Genomic DNA, 16,419 nt, shown 5'->3' with positions numbered 1-16,419 from the left:
CCCTACATGTTCCATGCTACCAGTGCAGCAGCAGAGAATACCATGGAGGTTGATCAGGTTAAATAAATTGGTACCTGCAGCACTGTCAGCCAATACAAGTCATGTTTTGCATGTTTGTTTTTTAAGTTCCTAATTTTTCAGATGATTTTTGTTCATTTAATACAATTACAGTCCTATGTTCTCAAAGACAAAAGTTGACATCCATGTGTCTGGGTTCAGGAGTAAAATTATCAATTATCTATACACACAACAAAATGGAAATTAACCCATCAAAATGGCTGTCAAAGCAGAGGAAGGTACAGATCCCCAGGCTCCCCTGTGCACCTCCCTAAGTTCACTCCTTCACTGAAAGGCCTCTGTGACTTCCTGTGGATGCTCAGCACACACTGACAAGATTCTGAGACTGATGATGGGACAAAATACAGCTCCAGTAAAAGACAATGGGTACTCACTGATGAACAGCATGGGAGGTGTCACAGCACTGTGTTCTGAAAGCCCAGTAAGATGTTCAGGTAGACTTTACTGTTACAACTGAAACCAAAACCATGCTCAGTTCCTCTGCCCTCTACAGAACACAGCTGTTCCTCCTGACACAGCACACCTGAACACTGCTAATGCACCACTTCCCATCTGCTCCGGGAGGAAAGACATTTTAGTTTGGATGGAGACCACAAGAACATGGCTCATTTCTATGGGACCTGCTATTAGATGCACCCAATTATGTGGTGAGAACTTTCACAGAGGTCAGCTGTTGTATCTGGGACTTTTCTTCACAGCCAATTTTTATGATTTCTCAGAAGGATGAAAGCAGCAGCAGATCAAAGCACAGTAACAGTCACTCAGGAAAGAAATGAGGTCTGCCTAGAAGCACAGCAGCCAGCACATCCCAGTACCACAGTTCCTTCTCCTTGCAGTAACTGGACACATTGATAGAGGCTTAATCCTCTGCCAAGCAATAAACAGTGTAAGACACAGGGACACCCAAAGTGATGAACAGCTGCTTTCTTTTCAAGTAGGTGTGGAAGAACATACAATGAAAAAATATAACTGATAGAGTTCATACCCAGATGAGTTTTTAGGGCAGAAAAACATTTTTTAGTTAAAATTATGAAAACTCCAAGACCCAAACTACAGTATTGTTCTAACTGGCAGATACTGATGTTCATTCTGACTTTACAAAATCTGCACATTAAACGTAAACCCACTTACTATGTACCTTAGAATCAAATTATGTATAAAGATGAAAATACTTAACCAACTGCATGTCTCTCACCTGCACAGTGTGGCCCCACAAAAAAAAGATTAATGAGAGGTGCCCTTCATCCAGGAGGAACTGCAGGTTTGGTGATCCTAAGTGCAGTTGCTGACTGCAACTTAAACGTGACATTTCAGAACCGTTCATCAGAAAGAATTCAAATCACACAAAGAGTCACCAAAACAATTTTATTTCCAGTGTTTAAGTGGGTATGCACACAGGCATGATACAGGTTTGGATTCATTAGGTCTTCATGCAGAATTATATTCTCAATAAAAGAAACCAGTTCCATCCAGTATCCACTATCTACACGCCTATGTTACAACATTTATATCAAATCTGGTATCTGAAGAAAAGATACACATGTAATATGTACAGTTAAGTTACTTATTTTACAGAAAGATTAGAAATTCAAGTCACATAAAACTCAAAATCTGTATTAAAATTGGAAATATAAAACTCCAATATTTACTGGAATGCCTAAGGAATGGAAGCTCTGTAGCCACCTGTGTTAACATTTGTAAAATGTAATGAAACTCATTAACAGTAAAATGCATTTATTTGTTTGTAATAAGTTTCTCTAATTTAGCAATATGGCACCCTAACAAACCAAATGAATTTATAATGAGGCACTTGTTAGTGACTAAACCAAAAGAACAATTTTCCTGCATACTAATGCCAGGCCAACTCTCAGTCAGAAAACCATGTATACACTACACAGCATGTTGCATCAGATGCTTTGTTCAACATTTGTATGCAGCCATCAAATATACTTTTTCTTAAAATATATATATATACTTTAACTTTAGTGTTCTTCTGGCTGTGGTAATGCACTGTGAAGACGTTCCACAGAGCACATTGATGAAACCAGCCCAAATGAAGGCTGCATAACAACAACAGTACAGGAAAAAAATATTTATATATGTACACACACACACACACACACACACACACACACACGCAGAGTTACTGGGAAGTGTAAGGGTAAGTTAATGAATTGCTGCAGTGGACATATCTCCCCATTTCAAAGATACTGGTAGAATCGAGATCTAACCACTTGGGTCCCAGACAGTTTATGAGGATGGGCATCAACTGCTGGGCTGAAGTTGTTTTTGTTCATGTTCTGATAATTTTCACCATTTACCTGGTCTGGTGGCTGAAATGGTCCCGAAGGTGGTGTTCTATTAATTAAAGTCAAGCTGCTGGAAGAGCTGCCTTCATCTGCCTGCATCTCTGCAGATGAGGGCAGTTCTACCTTTGATACCTCTGCTAAGTTAGTGTTCTCAAGTCTGGGCTTTCCAGTTTCACCCGTATTAAGGTCAGTTGTGCTAGTGCGTAAACGTTCTCGTGCAAGCCAGTCTGAGATCGAGAGGTCCTGGGCTGGACATTTTGGCTTCAACCGAGTCACAGCTGAAAGCTCAGATTCTTTCTCTCTGCTTTGACTTGGTTCTTGAGCTTTCCAAGCATTCAGGACACTTATTTCAGCAAAATCCCTCTGCCCTCCAAGTGTGTGCCTTCGCCTGATATTCTTTCTCTTTGCAGTCTCTGCAGAGTTAGCTTTCTGATTCCCAACTCCAAACATATCATCAGCAGATGATTTGAGTCGCAGCTTTAACCTGTCTGTAATCTTAAGTCTCCACGTAGGTTCTTGTTTGTCGGCCTCACTTTTGGCTGATGTAGCTAAACTGCTTGTAGATCTTCCTTTTTTCATGATGTCAAACATTTTGGTCACAGTAGGCAAGTCCTTCTCACTCTTCGCGTCCCCTGACCCCTCGCTGTCCGTTTTGTGCCGTGCAGACTTTCTCCTGGAGAGCGTATCACATTCAATGAGTTTGTGCGAGCTGAAAAGTCTGCGACTCTCTAACTTTGGCGTGGAACTTCCCTCAGTACAACTTACTTCACTTTCTTCAGAGTTCCTCCGACTGGTCTTCACCGCTTCTGGAACTTTCCCTTTGGACAGCCTTTCGGCAGCAGCGCTGGTGGCAAAGACAGGGAAGTCGCTTTCACTGTCCGTCTCCATGGGACGCCCTTCGCTGATCAATTCGCTTCTTTCATCATCTGCATCTTCTCCCTTGCTTTCTGTCACTGACTGCACCTCAGGGCTCAGCATACTGGCATCTAAACCAGTCAGATACATCGTAGATGAAGTAGTTGAGTAATCTGAGGTGATGGAGCTGACATCAGCTGCCAAAAACTCATTGTGTTTAATTTCAGGGCTGGCTACTTTTTTGCATGAGTATCTGTGCTGGGAAACCTGGGAGGAAGTGCTTAGCATAGTGCCAGAGTCGGACACTGTCTCCTCAACCTGGGAAGAAGATTGTGACATAGGCATTTTTGGGCTATTCTTCTGCACAGTTTGCAGACAGTTGATATTTGATGATTTTGTACATTTTTCATCGTAAGGCAGTGAAGGTTCCTCTGTCAGGATATTTTCTTTCTTTAATGACTTCTTTTCATCCTTTACAACATTCACATCTTTTTTACTGCTGTTCTCTTTTTCCTTCAGGACAAACATCCTTTGTTTTCTCCCTATCTCTCTCTCTCTTTCATATTCCCCTTTAGCTGTGTTCTCTTTTGCTGTGTCACCACGAGATTGTTCTGCAAGCTCCTTCTTGAAAAACACATTATCCAACTCATCCTCTGAGCTACTTGGTTGTGGTTTCTCTTTAGTTTTTTTCCGCTTGCGACTAGCTGCTGCAAAAATGGAGGACACAAGCAGTTCCTTGCTATACTGATCTTTTCCAGAACCCCAAGAACCCTGTTAAAAAGAGGGAGAGGGCATAATTAAAGTCAAAAAGCCTGAAACACTTTAAAAACACATCCTAAGCTTCACAGTAGGAAATGCATCTTCATTCAGGAAACATTTACATGCTCCTTCTGTAGTTGAAATGACATTGCCCAATAAGTCAATTTCCTTCCTGAGCATTCCACTTTTTATCTGAGTCCCTTCCACTTAGCCAAGACTGGTTTGTGTATGCTACTATTTATTTTTTGACTGACTAATAAAGCAGACCCCATTACAGTAAGAAAACCTCAAGACTGGCTTGCAAATGTTTCACAGATGCCTCACAATCCCTCCTCCTTTCAAGGTCTTACCTATTCAAAAAGTCTAATTGCTCCATTTTTCCGTTCATCTTTCACCTTTCAGAATGAGTTTGTAAATTAATTACTGCCAATAAAATGAATGTTACTCATAACTAGTTTAAGTGTAGAAAATTAAAAATAAAATTCCTTATTTTAGAGGAACTTACTTTTAAAATGGCACAGAAACAATAAAAGTACAAGCCAAATTATTCCATTTTATGAATTAAAAACTGTTTTCAATACTCTAACATTACCACCTGGCCCCTTCAAAGCTATGCACCTTTCCTACTTAGAGCCTTGCTGCTACAGGCAGTATGCTGTGATATCCTGGAAACTGGGCTGTTTTGAGGAAACAGCTGAGACACCAAACATCCTCACAGAGCAGCTGTGTTGGCATCTCCACAATGAACCAGAAAGATGCTCTGAGTCCTGTTCCCAGCTCCAAGGGGGCATCAGTGCCACAGCTGGAATGCAGGCCAGCACAGAGCTGTGCCATGGCCTCACTGAGGTCAGCTGTGTGCTGCCCGTCAGCCTATGCTATAGGCACCCACTGTCAGAACTCCTCAACAGCCCAGGACACAAAGGCTTGTCCACATGAGGGACAAACCACATGTGTCACATGAGGGCTTTGTCACTGAACTGGGGATTGAACAAACAGCCACGTTCCAGCCTTGTTCCCCTGCTTCATGAGGTGTTCCTCTCCAGCACAGCAACACTTCTGAGGGAGATTCTGCAGAGCAACCTGTAACCACAGCCTTTGCCTTCCCTCTAGAGGAGGAGCTATTACCTCCTGAAGAACAGCCTGAATTCCAAGTATACTTTTCTCAGTGAAACAGAGAAACATAAATACTCTCTGTGAGCTAGTACTATGCCAACAACAGGGAGCATACTATATACATTTAGTACATTTTTTAAATATACAATTACCACTACTAAATAAGATGCAAAAAGGGGGTAAGGTAAGTGCCCACAATTGTGAGAGCTTGGAACAAAGCTGTTGCTGTATGCAGCTGACTGCTTTGGTAGATGCAGCTAACTGCACACAAGTCCTTTTCCATTGTAACACTTCAAAAATAGGTTATGAGAAAACAGTACTACCACTTACTCAAGAAATTCTACATAAGCTCTGTAGTACCCCTGCATATCAGTGATTTAATAAGGGAAGCATCTAACAGATTTCAGAAGCTTATAACTATATGATATCAGAAAATTATTTACCTTAGATTTTGCTGAGTCACTAGTAGCTGAATCTGTGGAGAAATTAAAAAAAAAAATCTGCTCAGTTCTGTACAACTTTTTAATTATTGTTACAGACAATGCTGGACTTATGAAAAAGACAAGCACAGAACAAGATGTGAAGCAAATTAAAACCAGAACAGAGTGAATAGTCAGAGCTCACAAAGATGCAAGCTGCACCACAGAAAGCCACCGCCATGAAAGGATGCTGTGAATTGTAGGCAGAACCAGCTCAATGATAGGAATGGCAAAGGAGCCCTGTTCTTCAAAATAAAAAACAGAAATACTAATGTTTATTCAATGCTTTAAGTATACAGCCCCTGCAAAACCGCAGCTGAGAGACCTTTTCAGGATGGCACTGTGTACTCTCCTGAGATTCAGGACACACAAAGCAAAATTGGTGTCTTTGTACAGCTGGCTCCCTAGGTACAAATCATGGTTCTTGTAGTCATACTCTTTTTGTGAGGTTTTAAAGGAATTAAGTCATATTTTCTGTGTAAATCCCCAATTATACATCTCTCTCCACCTCTTACTACACACAGGTAAAATTTTATTTTTAAATTGTCTAGATGTCAGCAGCTACCAGTTTTGTACTTTCCCACAAGAAGCGCTTTTATGAAATGAAAAATGGACACCATAGTTTCACTGTCTCGCAAAACCCAAGATTATACAATTATAAAGGGGGTAGGAAGGGGCTAGCACAATGACTAAAAAACATGAACTTGGGACTTTCTCCCTGGGAAGAAAGAGCTGAGCCCCCTGCCACGCCCCTTTTTGACACATGGCTAATGCTTTATGACTAGAAAGACTGGTAGACCATACCATGCTATTTCTCCTCAGGGTCTGCTTCAGAGATAACAAGAAACAGCAGAAAAACTTTTAAAAAGTAGCATTGATCTGTTTAAAAGACTCTTAAAAAAAAATTTACAGCACAGATCAACTTGGGGTTTTTTCCATTTACAAGAAACGGGGGTTTCTGCAGACAAGGCAGCTACAGTGTGGGCAACAGTCCTCCTTCTTCCTACAGTTCCAGTTGTCCATCAGTGACATCACAGAATCCACTAATGACATCACCGTGTGATAGACTCCTCCCACTTCGCCTGTTACAACATCAGGACAAAGTGACTGTTTCAGTAAGTGCTGAACAACCCTTTGAAAACTGAAACAAAAGCTAGAGACGGAGGGATAACATTCGTGGGATACAACATGCTGGGTTAGTGCAATAGTAGAGTGAAGGGAGGAAGGGAAAAAGTCACCAAAAAAGAGCCTGTAATGCTTATCCTTAGCCACAAAAGAGGATGGCATTTATAAACAGAAGGAAACCAGCTTTAGTATAAACATACTGCAACATACTAAAGTGTCCATCACTTGACAAGAAAATATAACTCAAATTTTTGCATTCCTAACGTTGGCAAGGAGCAATATTAGAACACCACTGAAGATCAGTCTTTCTGCCATCACAACAAACCACTTTATAGCAGCGTCTCTGCTTGACCTCACGATGATGATTGCATGGATACTGTGAATAAATAAAATACTATGTGCAAGCCTCATCTTTTCATGATTAAATTCCTGTTAGACAAAAAAAGTCTTCCAAATTCTATCATGCATGATTATCAACAATTCAAGTCTTTAAGAAATGTTAAATGATCTTTTGGAAAAAAGGAAAACATTTTATTAGTAAAAGAAAATAGGAAGAGAGAGTTACACTGAGTTAACAGAGTAGGTTATTCTAGCCTATGGATTAACACTGTCCAGGCAAGAGTTACCTGATACGTCTCCAGGAGATACTCCCGTTCTTCCAATGTTGGTGAGTAAATGATCTATGTTTGGCACTGGCTGAGATTCTACAGTGTTTTCCTCCTGAACTGCTGTCTACAGTTAATAAACAAAGATCTCTTCATCATCGTTTCACAAATAGTTCATTACGATTCAACAGCATTTAGAAAATGGCATTATTCACCTGAAGAACACGAGGAAAGCGTGTCCTATTTTCCTTTATGCTTTTAAAACAAATGCATGGCTTGCTTTTTAAAAAAAGAATAGAATTCATTACTACAAGGACTGGAAAGCTATAAAGGTGCTTCTGAAGAGCAAACCATACAGTGACATAGTAAAAAATATACAGGCGTTCTAGAGGCAGCAGAAGCAGATTCTAAACTAAGGCAGTTAGAATACAAGTATTTATGCCATAATACTTACAAGAGGTTCTTCAGCATCATCTTCTGTGAAAAACCAGTCATGCTAAAAGTTAAAATAAAAAAGGTGAAAACCCCACAGGAAATTCAAAACCCAAATGTGGCACAATCAAACATAAATTTTACTGAAAGTGAGAGTTTGATGGATAAATACCAGACCCAAACTGGCCCAATGAGAGAAAAAGCTGGTAGATCTGTGCACCATCTTATTTTTTCAATAATGAAATGCATCCACTTACTTTTTGGATGAGTGTTTCTACAATTTTATATTGGTCTGGCATGTGGGTAACCATGTGTGTCATGTTATCATCAGATGTCCTCACAAGTGTTGGACCAAATACTATTGCCAGGTTTCTTGGTTCCATCTAAGAAATGAAATATTTCCACATTATACATTTATAATGAGAAAATACAGCAATATGGGCTAAGCATAGTAATACAACACTATTAAAATATATGAGAACCATTTAAAATAAGGACATGAAAGAGTTTTTTAAAAATACACTACTGACTCAGGTAGGATATTACACTACAACAAAACTCTCCTATATGCAGCTGCAATAAATATAACCAACACTTCTGCAATTCAGAATTCCAGCCTTCCTTAACCTACTGCAAGCAAATGGCTCCACAAGTACAGAAAACTCAAGAACCCAGACATATTCTTTACACTTTCAGGGGGATCTTTTCTTCTTTCCTTAAAGAAACACTGCTGCTTGGAAACACTGATGTTTTCAGAATTTTTTGTTTTGTAAAAAGGCATTGATAGTTCCCTGTTTTTTTCCTGAAAACATTTATATGACACACACACAAAATTAAGCTGGTAGTCAAATACTGTATTATATCTGCTGACAAAGACCCCATTCAATTTGCAGCAACTTCAGAGGAGGTGGCAGAACAAACATCATGGACCCAAGACATCTATTGTGAGACAGGCTCAGCATTGTGTGATCAGGTCACTACTTTAGAAGTGAATTAAGTATATGACTAATGTTATATCTGTGACAAATAATTTCAAGAAACAGCAGCAGAACTTACCTTCTATTTTTGCTTACTTCTTTTAAGTTAAGAGTTTACTATTCTGGTATAGAATAGACCAGTAATATACAGGAAGCAAAGACTTTGTGCTTACCAGAATTAAGCTGCAAACATGACACAAGCCCCTAATGCTCTCTTGAATTGTGTCTTTTGACAAGTCACACAATTCTAACACCTCTTTGATCTAGCCTTATATGTTCAACAATATTAACAGTATTTAACAACCTTTATACAGCCCACCAAAACCATAAAATGATGGAGAAGCTTCCTTTAGGCATTGCACTTAAAAATGACATTTACTATAATTTCCTTATAATACTGTCTGTAATTTCACTAAAGTTTATAATCTGTTGAATTTTTTTTAATGAACACACAAATACTTTTCTTTCCTATTTAACTGGAAGGTATTATTTGCAGAACCTACCATATTCACCTCAACTGATCTTTTAAATTATTTAAGATGATTGAAATGATTTGGCCACAGGCTTTTCTATATACCATCAATTATATCAAATCTTTTCCTGTACCCTGCACATTGGTAGCCAAGCTACCACATTATCTGCCCTGAAGTAAACATCCATAAGCACACCCATATTATAAACAGCTTTGCACTCAGCTACCCCTCCCTGAGAGCTGAGAAAGGGACACTATTATTAGCATTTACTGATGGACTACAGCATGCACAGGAGCACTTAACACAAACCACCTCTTTCCTACCCTGTGGAAATTACAAAAAGTTATACTTAGTGGTGGAAAAAGATCCAGTAGTGACCAACTACCACCATTTATATTATGAATTTTCCTTCTTAAAACCAGCGAAACAGCATCTATAGGTTAATTACTCAAGTAACTATAGCAAGTCCTAGTCTTAAAAATCTCCCAAGCATCCAGAAGCCAGGCTTCAGAGAAAGCTGATGTTTATTCACCTGTGCCCTGCCCAGGCACAGTCTTACTGGGGTCTAGATTGGATTACAGGATATTTAGACTTGGGATGAATTTAGGATGCAAGGAGTTAAAAAGACTGACTACCAGTCTGAATAAACCTAATTCACACTAAACATGCATATTCTGCAGGAGGTACTTAGCCTATTACAAAAATTTTCTCCACATAACAACATTCCCTAATTTCATCTACAACAATAAATTATCACCTTAATTGGAAATGATCCTACACAAAAATAATACTTGTGTATTATATTATATATTATTATATATATTATAATACATAATAATACTAATGAGACAAACCAAAATATGTTATATGTTTCTTTCTAATACCTTGTTTTTTTCTGAGTTCTCTGCTACTGTCTTCAGGTGTGCAGAAAGAAACTTGAGAGTCTCATAATGGTGTTCAGGTAAATCATGAATCTGAAACGAACAATCACTATTAAGAGCACTGAACATTTAATGCTAATTTTGTAGTGCACCTACAACACAACTGATTTTAGTTTACCAGTCTCTTCAGTGTTTTCAGACGCTCAACAGGATCTTCTTTTCTATTGGCATCTATAAAATCTGCATATTTGTCTGTTAAAAAAACAGAAATTATTATATGAGTTTTTAGATCTATAGATGTATGTATATAAACCCCCATCTGCCAGCCCCTCACCCCTTGAACACTAATAACATACATAAAAGAATGACCCCTGGAAGTAATAAATTAGCCCATTATACTGTATGTTTTGCATGACAGTAGGGAAAAAAAACCCCAGCTTTCACTGAATAGTGCAATAGTAGAAATGAAAGTTTTACTCTTTTAGTTGCATATTCATAATCCCTTCACATCACACAAATTATATTTACACCTCTCATTCCTAAGATGATCACCATGACTCCCTACCTTTTAGGAAAGAAAACATTTAATGCAGAGTGGGGATGATTTCCCTAAATTTTCTCTCAAATCATCTGAATGTTGTAAGACAACTGTTCAAGTGCAATTCCTAGAGACAAAACTGTAGAGAAAACAACCTACCATTGGTGAAGAGGGGCTCTGGGAGCTTTCGGAAGAAGGATTTCAGCAAACTGCTGATCACATTCAGGTCACGCCATTTCTACGTGTTTAAAAGAAAAGGTCAGACATGCTTTATATTTCTATGATCACAACACAACCAAAAGTTTTGGGGATTTTAATGCGAAAATAGTGTGATTAAAGACTTACATCATCATGAACATCAATGTCAGTCATTCCTTTGTTGAGCTCTTCTTGCATACTTGAGATGGCAGCATTATTTCCAGGCACTCTGTAAATACCTGTGTACTCAAGACCTCTTTCTTCAACCAGTTTGCAGCATATATCAACAATCAGTGGAATATACTGAAAAAAAAGAAGAGTTCTATAGATAAGAAAGTGATTTAAAAGGTATTTTACATTCCCAATAAAAGAAAAATTCTACTTCCATACTTTGTTGGTATGAGCTGGAGGACAGTCATCAAGTCTAACCCCAAATGTTCCAACAGCAGAAGGCTTCTTTTCAAATGTCTTCCTCATAATGCTTGGAATGCCCCTCCATGTCCCTTTGTCTTTTGGTGGGCTTGTCTCATCTTTTTGTTGTTAGGATAGTAGAAAAAAAAGAAAATAAAGAAGAAAAATAAGAACAAAATAAGAACATTTATGCCACAAAACTGACTGTAAATACAGGTAACAGATTTGCAAAGAGCAAGTGATACCTGCTGCATTTTCAGCTTTTACCAGCCTGGCTTTATGCAACAACTCATTAATCTGTCTTAAACACAATTTCTGTTACTCTTCTTGGTTCATAAGATAAATCTGAACATACTCACACCCTGGACTTAGAAAAGCAAGGAGCCGGATGCTACTGTGGCATTTCATCATTCTAAGACTAAAAGTAGATAAACTACTAAATTTAAACTTGATATTTATATAAACTACTAAAATTTTTAAAAATTTAAATCTACATTTCGTATCAGAACACTAAGTCTCCATGGAATCACACTGCTGCATGAAATACCCATCAGACTCTAGAGCCATGCTCACACTTGTGCAGACTTACTCATTCTTTCAGAAATTATCAGATTTTAGTCACTCCTAAGTAATTCCAAACATTACTCACTTCAAATATTCTCTATCCAAAAATCAGATTAAAAGTTCAGTTTCTCTGTTTACGTCTCCTATAGAATTCTTGTAACAAATTGCAATTCCCATTTATCTTGCACTGCAAGTCATCTTAACACAGTAAGTACTTCTTTCTTATTTCTGGAGATATTCTTTCAGTAGATTTGAGATTTACCCAACATGTGCAATTTAGTTACATGTGAAGCTTTGCAGAAGCAAAGGGACGTTTTTTGGCAACAAAAACCAGAATTCACTGATAGCTTTACTTCAAGACTGAATCACTCCAAAGTGGTTGATCAAAAGTGGTTGCTTATCCTGTTGCCTGAATTTGTACACATTTTTTTAAACAACAGTCTGATGTGAAATACTATATGTCTACACACTATGTGGGAAAAAAAAGTAAAAAAAAAAAAAACAAAACAAAACAAAAAAAAACCCGAGTACATAGTGACATTTAGAACTCAGGAGGCATTAATTTTGTTCTGGAAAAAATAATACAAGTTCACTCCTGTGTTTTAAAAATTAAGACAAAAAAAAATCTGTTCTATACTTTGGAAGCACTTTAGTGGAAAAATTTACCTTATCAGTTCCGAGTCAGCAGCAGACAGAAGTACGAATTACACACAATATTATTTCCAAAGCTTGGCAAAATTTTGCTGTCAAGAAGCTTAACACCTGTGTTTACTACTGTTAGCCCTACATGGAGCTGAAGGAAAAAATCCACAAAAACTTCTTGAGAGGGGACTAAAATAAAAGTTTCAGGATCTGAGATTAAGTAGTTCCTAGAAATGAGTGATTAAAGCTGCAGCTTAAAACCCCTGGGCTAATACTTGGTTTGCATCTGTATATTCATGAATTAAAGAATATCTGAGAAGGGCACCTAGATGGCCTTACACTGGGGCAGAAGGGAACTAAAGAAATACACAAAACATACAGACCTTTAGTGAGAAGCTTCCTTTCTGTCTCATCCTTAGGAGAATGTGGACTCTGAGTCCTCTGCTCTGCTTTAGTTCCAAGTAGAGTCTGTCTGATACTCAGACTCTGGCGAGGTGTTTTGGGAGATGGCTCTGTTTTGCTGCTTGAAGAACTGAACAAGAGAGACTACTTCAGCTGAAAGAAGCTAAATAAAACCTCTACAAAGACCACTGGCAACACATAATTCACCCACCTCATCATTGTACTGTACTCTTTGATCCTTCGACTAATTAGATCTCTACTAGTAACACCAGTATCCTAGAAAATAAATTGAGAAAGACTTTAAAATCTAATAAAATAGAAAAAAAATCCTTTCAGAATATGATTAACTCTTCTGGTAACCAAATAAGTATAGAATTCAACAATTCAGTGCACTTTCAAAAACCCAAACCCTCAACCAAACCAAACATCCTAAGAGGCAGTTCCTGAGAACAGTAAAGACAAATCACTGAAAAACCCACAAGGAAAATGAAAGTGAGTAATTACAAATCAAGTACTGCTATTTACAGGGGTTTTTTTTTCAAAGCAGTATGATCTAATTAATACCTCTTAAACTGAAAGTAAGTTTAAGCAGAAAAAATGCAAGTAAACGCATATTACTACCCAAAATAATCTAATCCTGTGCACACATAGTACTTAGAGAACTAATTGCTACTACAAATACAGCTGAAAAAGACATGAATTCAAATCTGCTTTTTTATCTATCTGTGTAACACGTTGGATAATTATTTTGAATCTGAGTAGATGTACATAACCACAGACATAAAAATATTCCTCTGTTGCTCATCACTGCAATGAAAACACAATGGACAATATTGGGACAGATATTGATACCTTATGTTGTACAGTAGCAGCTATTTGCCTCTGGCAATAAGCATTGACCTAATTCATAGAAACATCAGCTTTTAATCAGAGAAACAGGCTTCTTCAAAGTTTCATTTTTTAACTGCTGAGAAACTCTTCACACTGTACTACTGCACACACTCTGCAATGCAAGTCTGAATAGGGACCACACTGGTCCTAAACCTGCAATTATCTTTTAAAAATGCTTAGGTATTTTTGGCAGATCAGTTTACTATAAAGTGTATCTTTAGTCAAATCAGCAACAGCATTAACTAATTTATTTCAAACCTCTGTTTTCTGATTATGATTACATCAACTTTTTTAAACTCTTAATTTACTCAGTATCCTTCCTTTCACCTCATTTTCTTTTATGTTCCTGTTCACATTTTGGTCAACTGGTTAATTAAAAGTTAATTCTTCTGTTCAAGTATTAATTACAAGAAAACACAACACATTTTGAATTAAAATGCAAAAACTACAACTTGTGCTTTAAATATTATACAATCACCTCATCATTTAAGTTGCTGTTGTCTTGTATTGCTTTAATCCACGCTAACATATTATCTCTGTCCTCAGCCTGAAACAGATACTCGCGGTCTGATGTGGTGAGTCGGAATACATTTTTCCTCTTGGTTTCACAGTATGAGATGTCTATCAAGCAGGCATTGATGCTTATAGGTTGTTCTTCCTCAGAGAGGGTCACTTGTTCCTTTTTATCCTTGTACAAATAAAGTGAATGACCTCGAAGAACAACATACAGTTGCTTCCATGGCCGAATGCTCCCACCAACTCGCTGAAAAACAGCAACCAAGGTGTCAGATTGCTTACTTGTTACAGTGCCCCTTTCTGGACTGCAAAACTACCTCCAGAAGTTTTACAAGGAAAAGTTATCCACCTGGCTGGCAGGAAGACTTCACAAAGTGGGATTCCCTAATTGCTCTCCATGAGAGGAGTGAATTGCTCCATAACCTGCCTTCCCAGAGCACCCACTGAGTGTGAGTTCACATGTGACAGCAGGTAAGAAACAGAATGAGACCATTTCTGGTCTCCCATTTAGGGAACTCTGCCCATGCCTTTTAAACTGCCTTCAAGTCAGAATGGCATTTTCACACCAAGGAAATTCCAGACACACAGTTTTCCTTAAGCATTAGTCTGTATTTGTGCAGAAGGTTAATTTGATCTCAAATCCACAACATTCACAAAAATTACAACTTTTTTCATTATTAGGAAAGAGGAAAAAAGTGCAACTACACCTACCAAGGGACTGATTCCTATTATTAAATTAGTCATTAGGAATTAGTTTACTTCAACAGATACTTTGAAATATAAAATTAAAACAGTCTGGAAAGCAGTCTGTAGACAAAGCTGAGGAATTGACTGAAGTCAATTTCTAACAGATGTAAAATTTTAATGTTCTTATTGATGATACTATCCCCTCCAAAAAAATAAAAAAAAACTAAACAGGAAGGCTTGAAGTTTCTTATCTTAGTTTGTCACCAGCTTGGCATTTGTCCTAGGTTAAAAACCCAAACATGATAGGTACCTTTCCTTTGTCTGTAAAAAGCTGTCGAAAATGGAGCCATCCTTCTTTGGAGGCATCACCAAACACCTCTGAAGAAGAATCTTTCCGGGAACCAGAGTCTTCTGAAGATTTCTGGCTGTCTGGGACCTAGAGAAAACATCACAGAAAGAATCCCCCAGTGTAATTCTATAGACACTGGCCTGCGGTTCCTATGTTCAAGATGTTTCTCACTTTAAAAATGTCCCCAGGAATATGGGGAAAACATAATTTCTGAAGTTTACACACAACAATAGTGTGTAAACTTGCACATGCCTTACACATGCCAAGAAAACTTGGAGAAACTCCACGAATCTTAGACTCTCATTACTGAGTTCTCACAAAAGGCCACCATATTTAATATGCTTTCTTTACAGAGACTGAGGAAAATGAAAATCAAGGATCGTGTGATGGGCCCAGGGAAAAAGAGACCATGTTTAGTTATATGATGCATACATCAGCAATTTGATCAGTAGCAATTCCAATAAACTTCCTGTCTGTTTAGCACATCACTTCATAAAACAGACCTGTACAATTCAAATCATTTGTCACAGCAGTATGGGTAATGTTTAGGAGTTGCTATATATATATATTTACCTACCTTAATCCCCTTTAAACTAGATACATGCTTAATGGATCTGTTGGAAGAAAAACAAATGTTATAATGAGATTTTAAACACTTAAAAAAACAGATGTCCAAATTAAATAATTTTTCCATGAACTCACGATTTTCCCTCTTCTCTGTAGTCATCCAATCCTTCATCATATGACTTTGATCTCTCAGTTTTTGTGGCAGGCTGGCTATCCAGGACACTAGGCCGGATGGATTCTACAAAGAAATAGAAATTTTTGAGTACGCAGGAACTTGAATTACATTTTTGCGATTTATTTCAAGCAATAAAGAGTTTACAATTTTCACTCCCGATCTCCAGAGTGTGAAAGGAAAAAAGTTGCAAGAGAAAAAGAATGAAATCAACGCTCACCATGATCATGTGAAAGTTGTCGCCGAATTAAAGGGATTGGAGATGTAGGACTGGGAGGAACAGCTGTTATAGCTGGTGCTTGAGAAGCAGATGCAGAAATAACAGCAGAAGCAGGAATGTGTGCAATATCATGGTCAATACTAGGACTAGTCGGTTCATCTACAAAGGTAATATTC

The 16,419-nt window shown here is 37.9% G+C and overlaps 1 protein-coding gene across 4 annotated transcripts in view; it reads right to left on the bottom strand.

The window, feature by feature from the left end:
- Window positions 1-1,429: 1,429 nt before the first annotated feature.
- The window catches only part of ARHGAP21 (Rho GTPase activating protein 21), a 112,416-nt gene continuing 97,426 nt past the window's right edge, over window positions 1,430-16,419 (bottom strand). For all 4 annotated transcript variants that reach the window (XM_071428802.1, XM_071428805.1, XM_071428803.1 and 1 more), the window contains 17 exons: window positions 16,244-16,402; window positions 15,987-16,089; window positions 15,862-15,898; window positions 15,246-15,371; window positions 14,211-14,495; window positions 13,053-13,117; window positions 12,823-12,971; window positions 11,213-11,352; window positions 10,970-11,125; window positions 10,784-10,862; window positions 10,265-10,338; window positions 10,090-10,179; window positions 8,013-8,138; window positions 7,778-7,819; window positions 7,345-7,450; window positions 5,558-5,589; window positions 1,430-4,013 (listed from right to left, as the gene is read on the bottom strand). In XM_071428802.1, coding sequence (XP_071284903.1) covers window positions 2,280-4,013; window positions 5,558-5,589; window positions 7,345-7,450; window positions 7,778-7,819; window positions 8,013-8,138; window positions 10,090-10,179; window positions 10,265-10,338; window positions 10,784-10,862; window positions 10,970-11,125; window positions 11,213-11,352; window positions 12,823-12,971; window positions 13,053-13,117; window positions 14,211-14,495; window positions 15,246-15,371; window positions 15,862-15,898; window positions 15,987-16,089; window positions 16,244-16,402 — 3,503 coding nt within the window. In that variant the 3' untranslated portion in view covers window positions 1,430-2,279. The remainder of the gene's footprint in view (window positions 4,014-5,557; window positions 5,590-7,344; window positions 7,451-7,777; window positions 7,820-8,012; window positions 8,139-10,089; window positions 10,180-10,264; window positions 10,339-10,783; window positions 10,863-10,969; window positions 11,126-11,212; window positions 11,353-12,822; window positions 12,972-13,052; window positions 13,118-14,210; window positions 14,496-15,245; window positions 15,372-15,861; window positions 15,899-15,986; window positions 16,090-16,243; window positions 16,403-16,419) is intronic.

Source organism: Agelaius tricolor, unplaced genomic scaffold (genome assembly GCF_023055355.1).
Source record: "Agelaius tricolor isolate 1412-34295 unplaced genomic scaffold, bAgeTri1.0.p SCAF_6, whole genome shotgun sequence".
Classification (NCBI taxonomy): domain Eukaryota; kingdom Metazoa; phylum Chordata; class Aves; order Passeriformes; family Icteridae; genus Agelaius; species Agelaius tricolor.
This window is presented reverse-complemented; position numbering and strand designations above follow the sequence as displayed.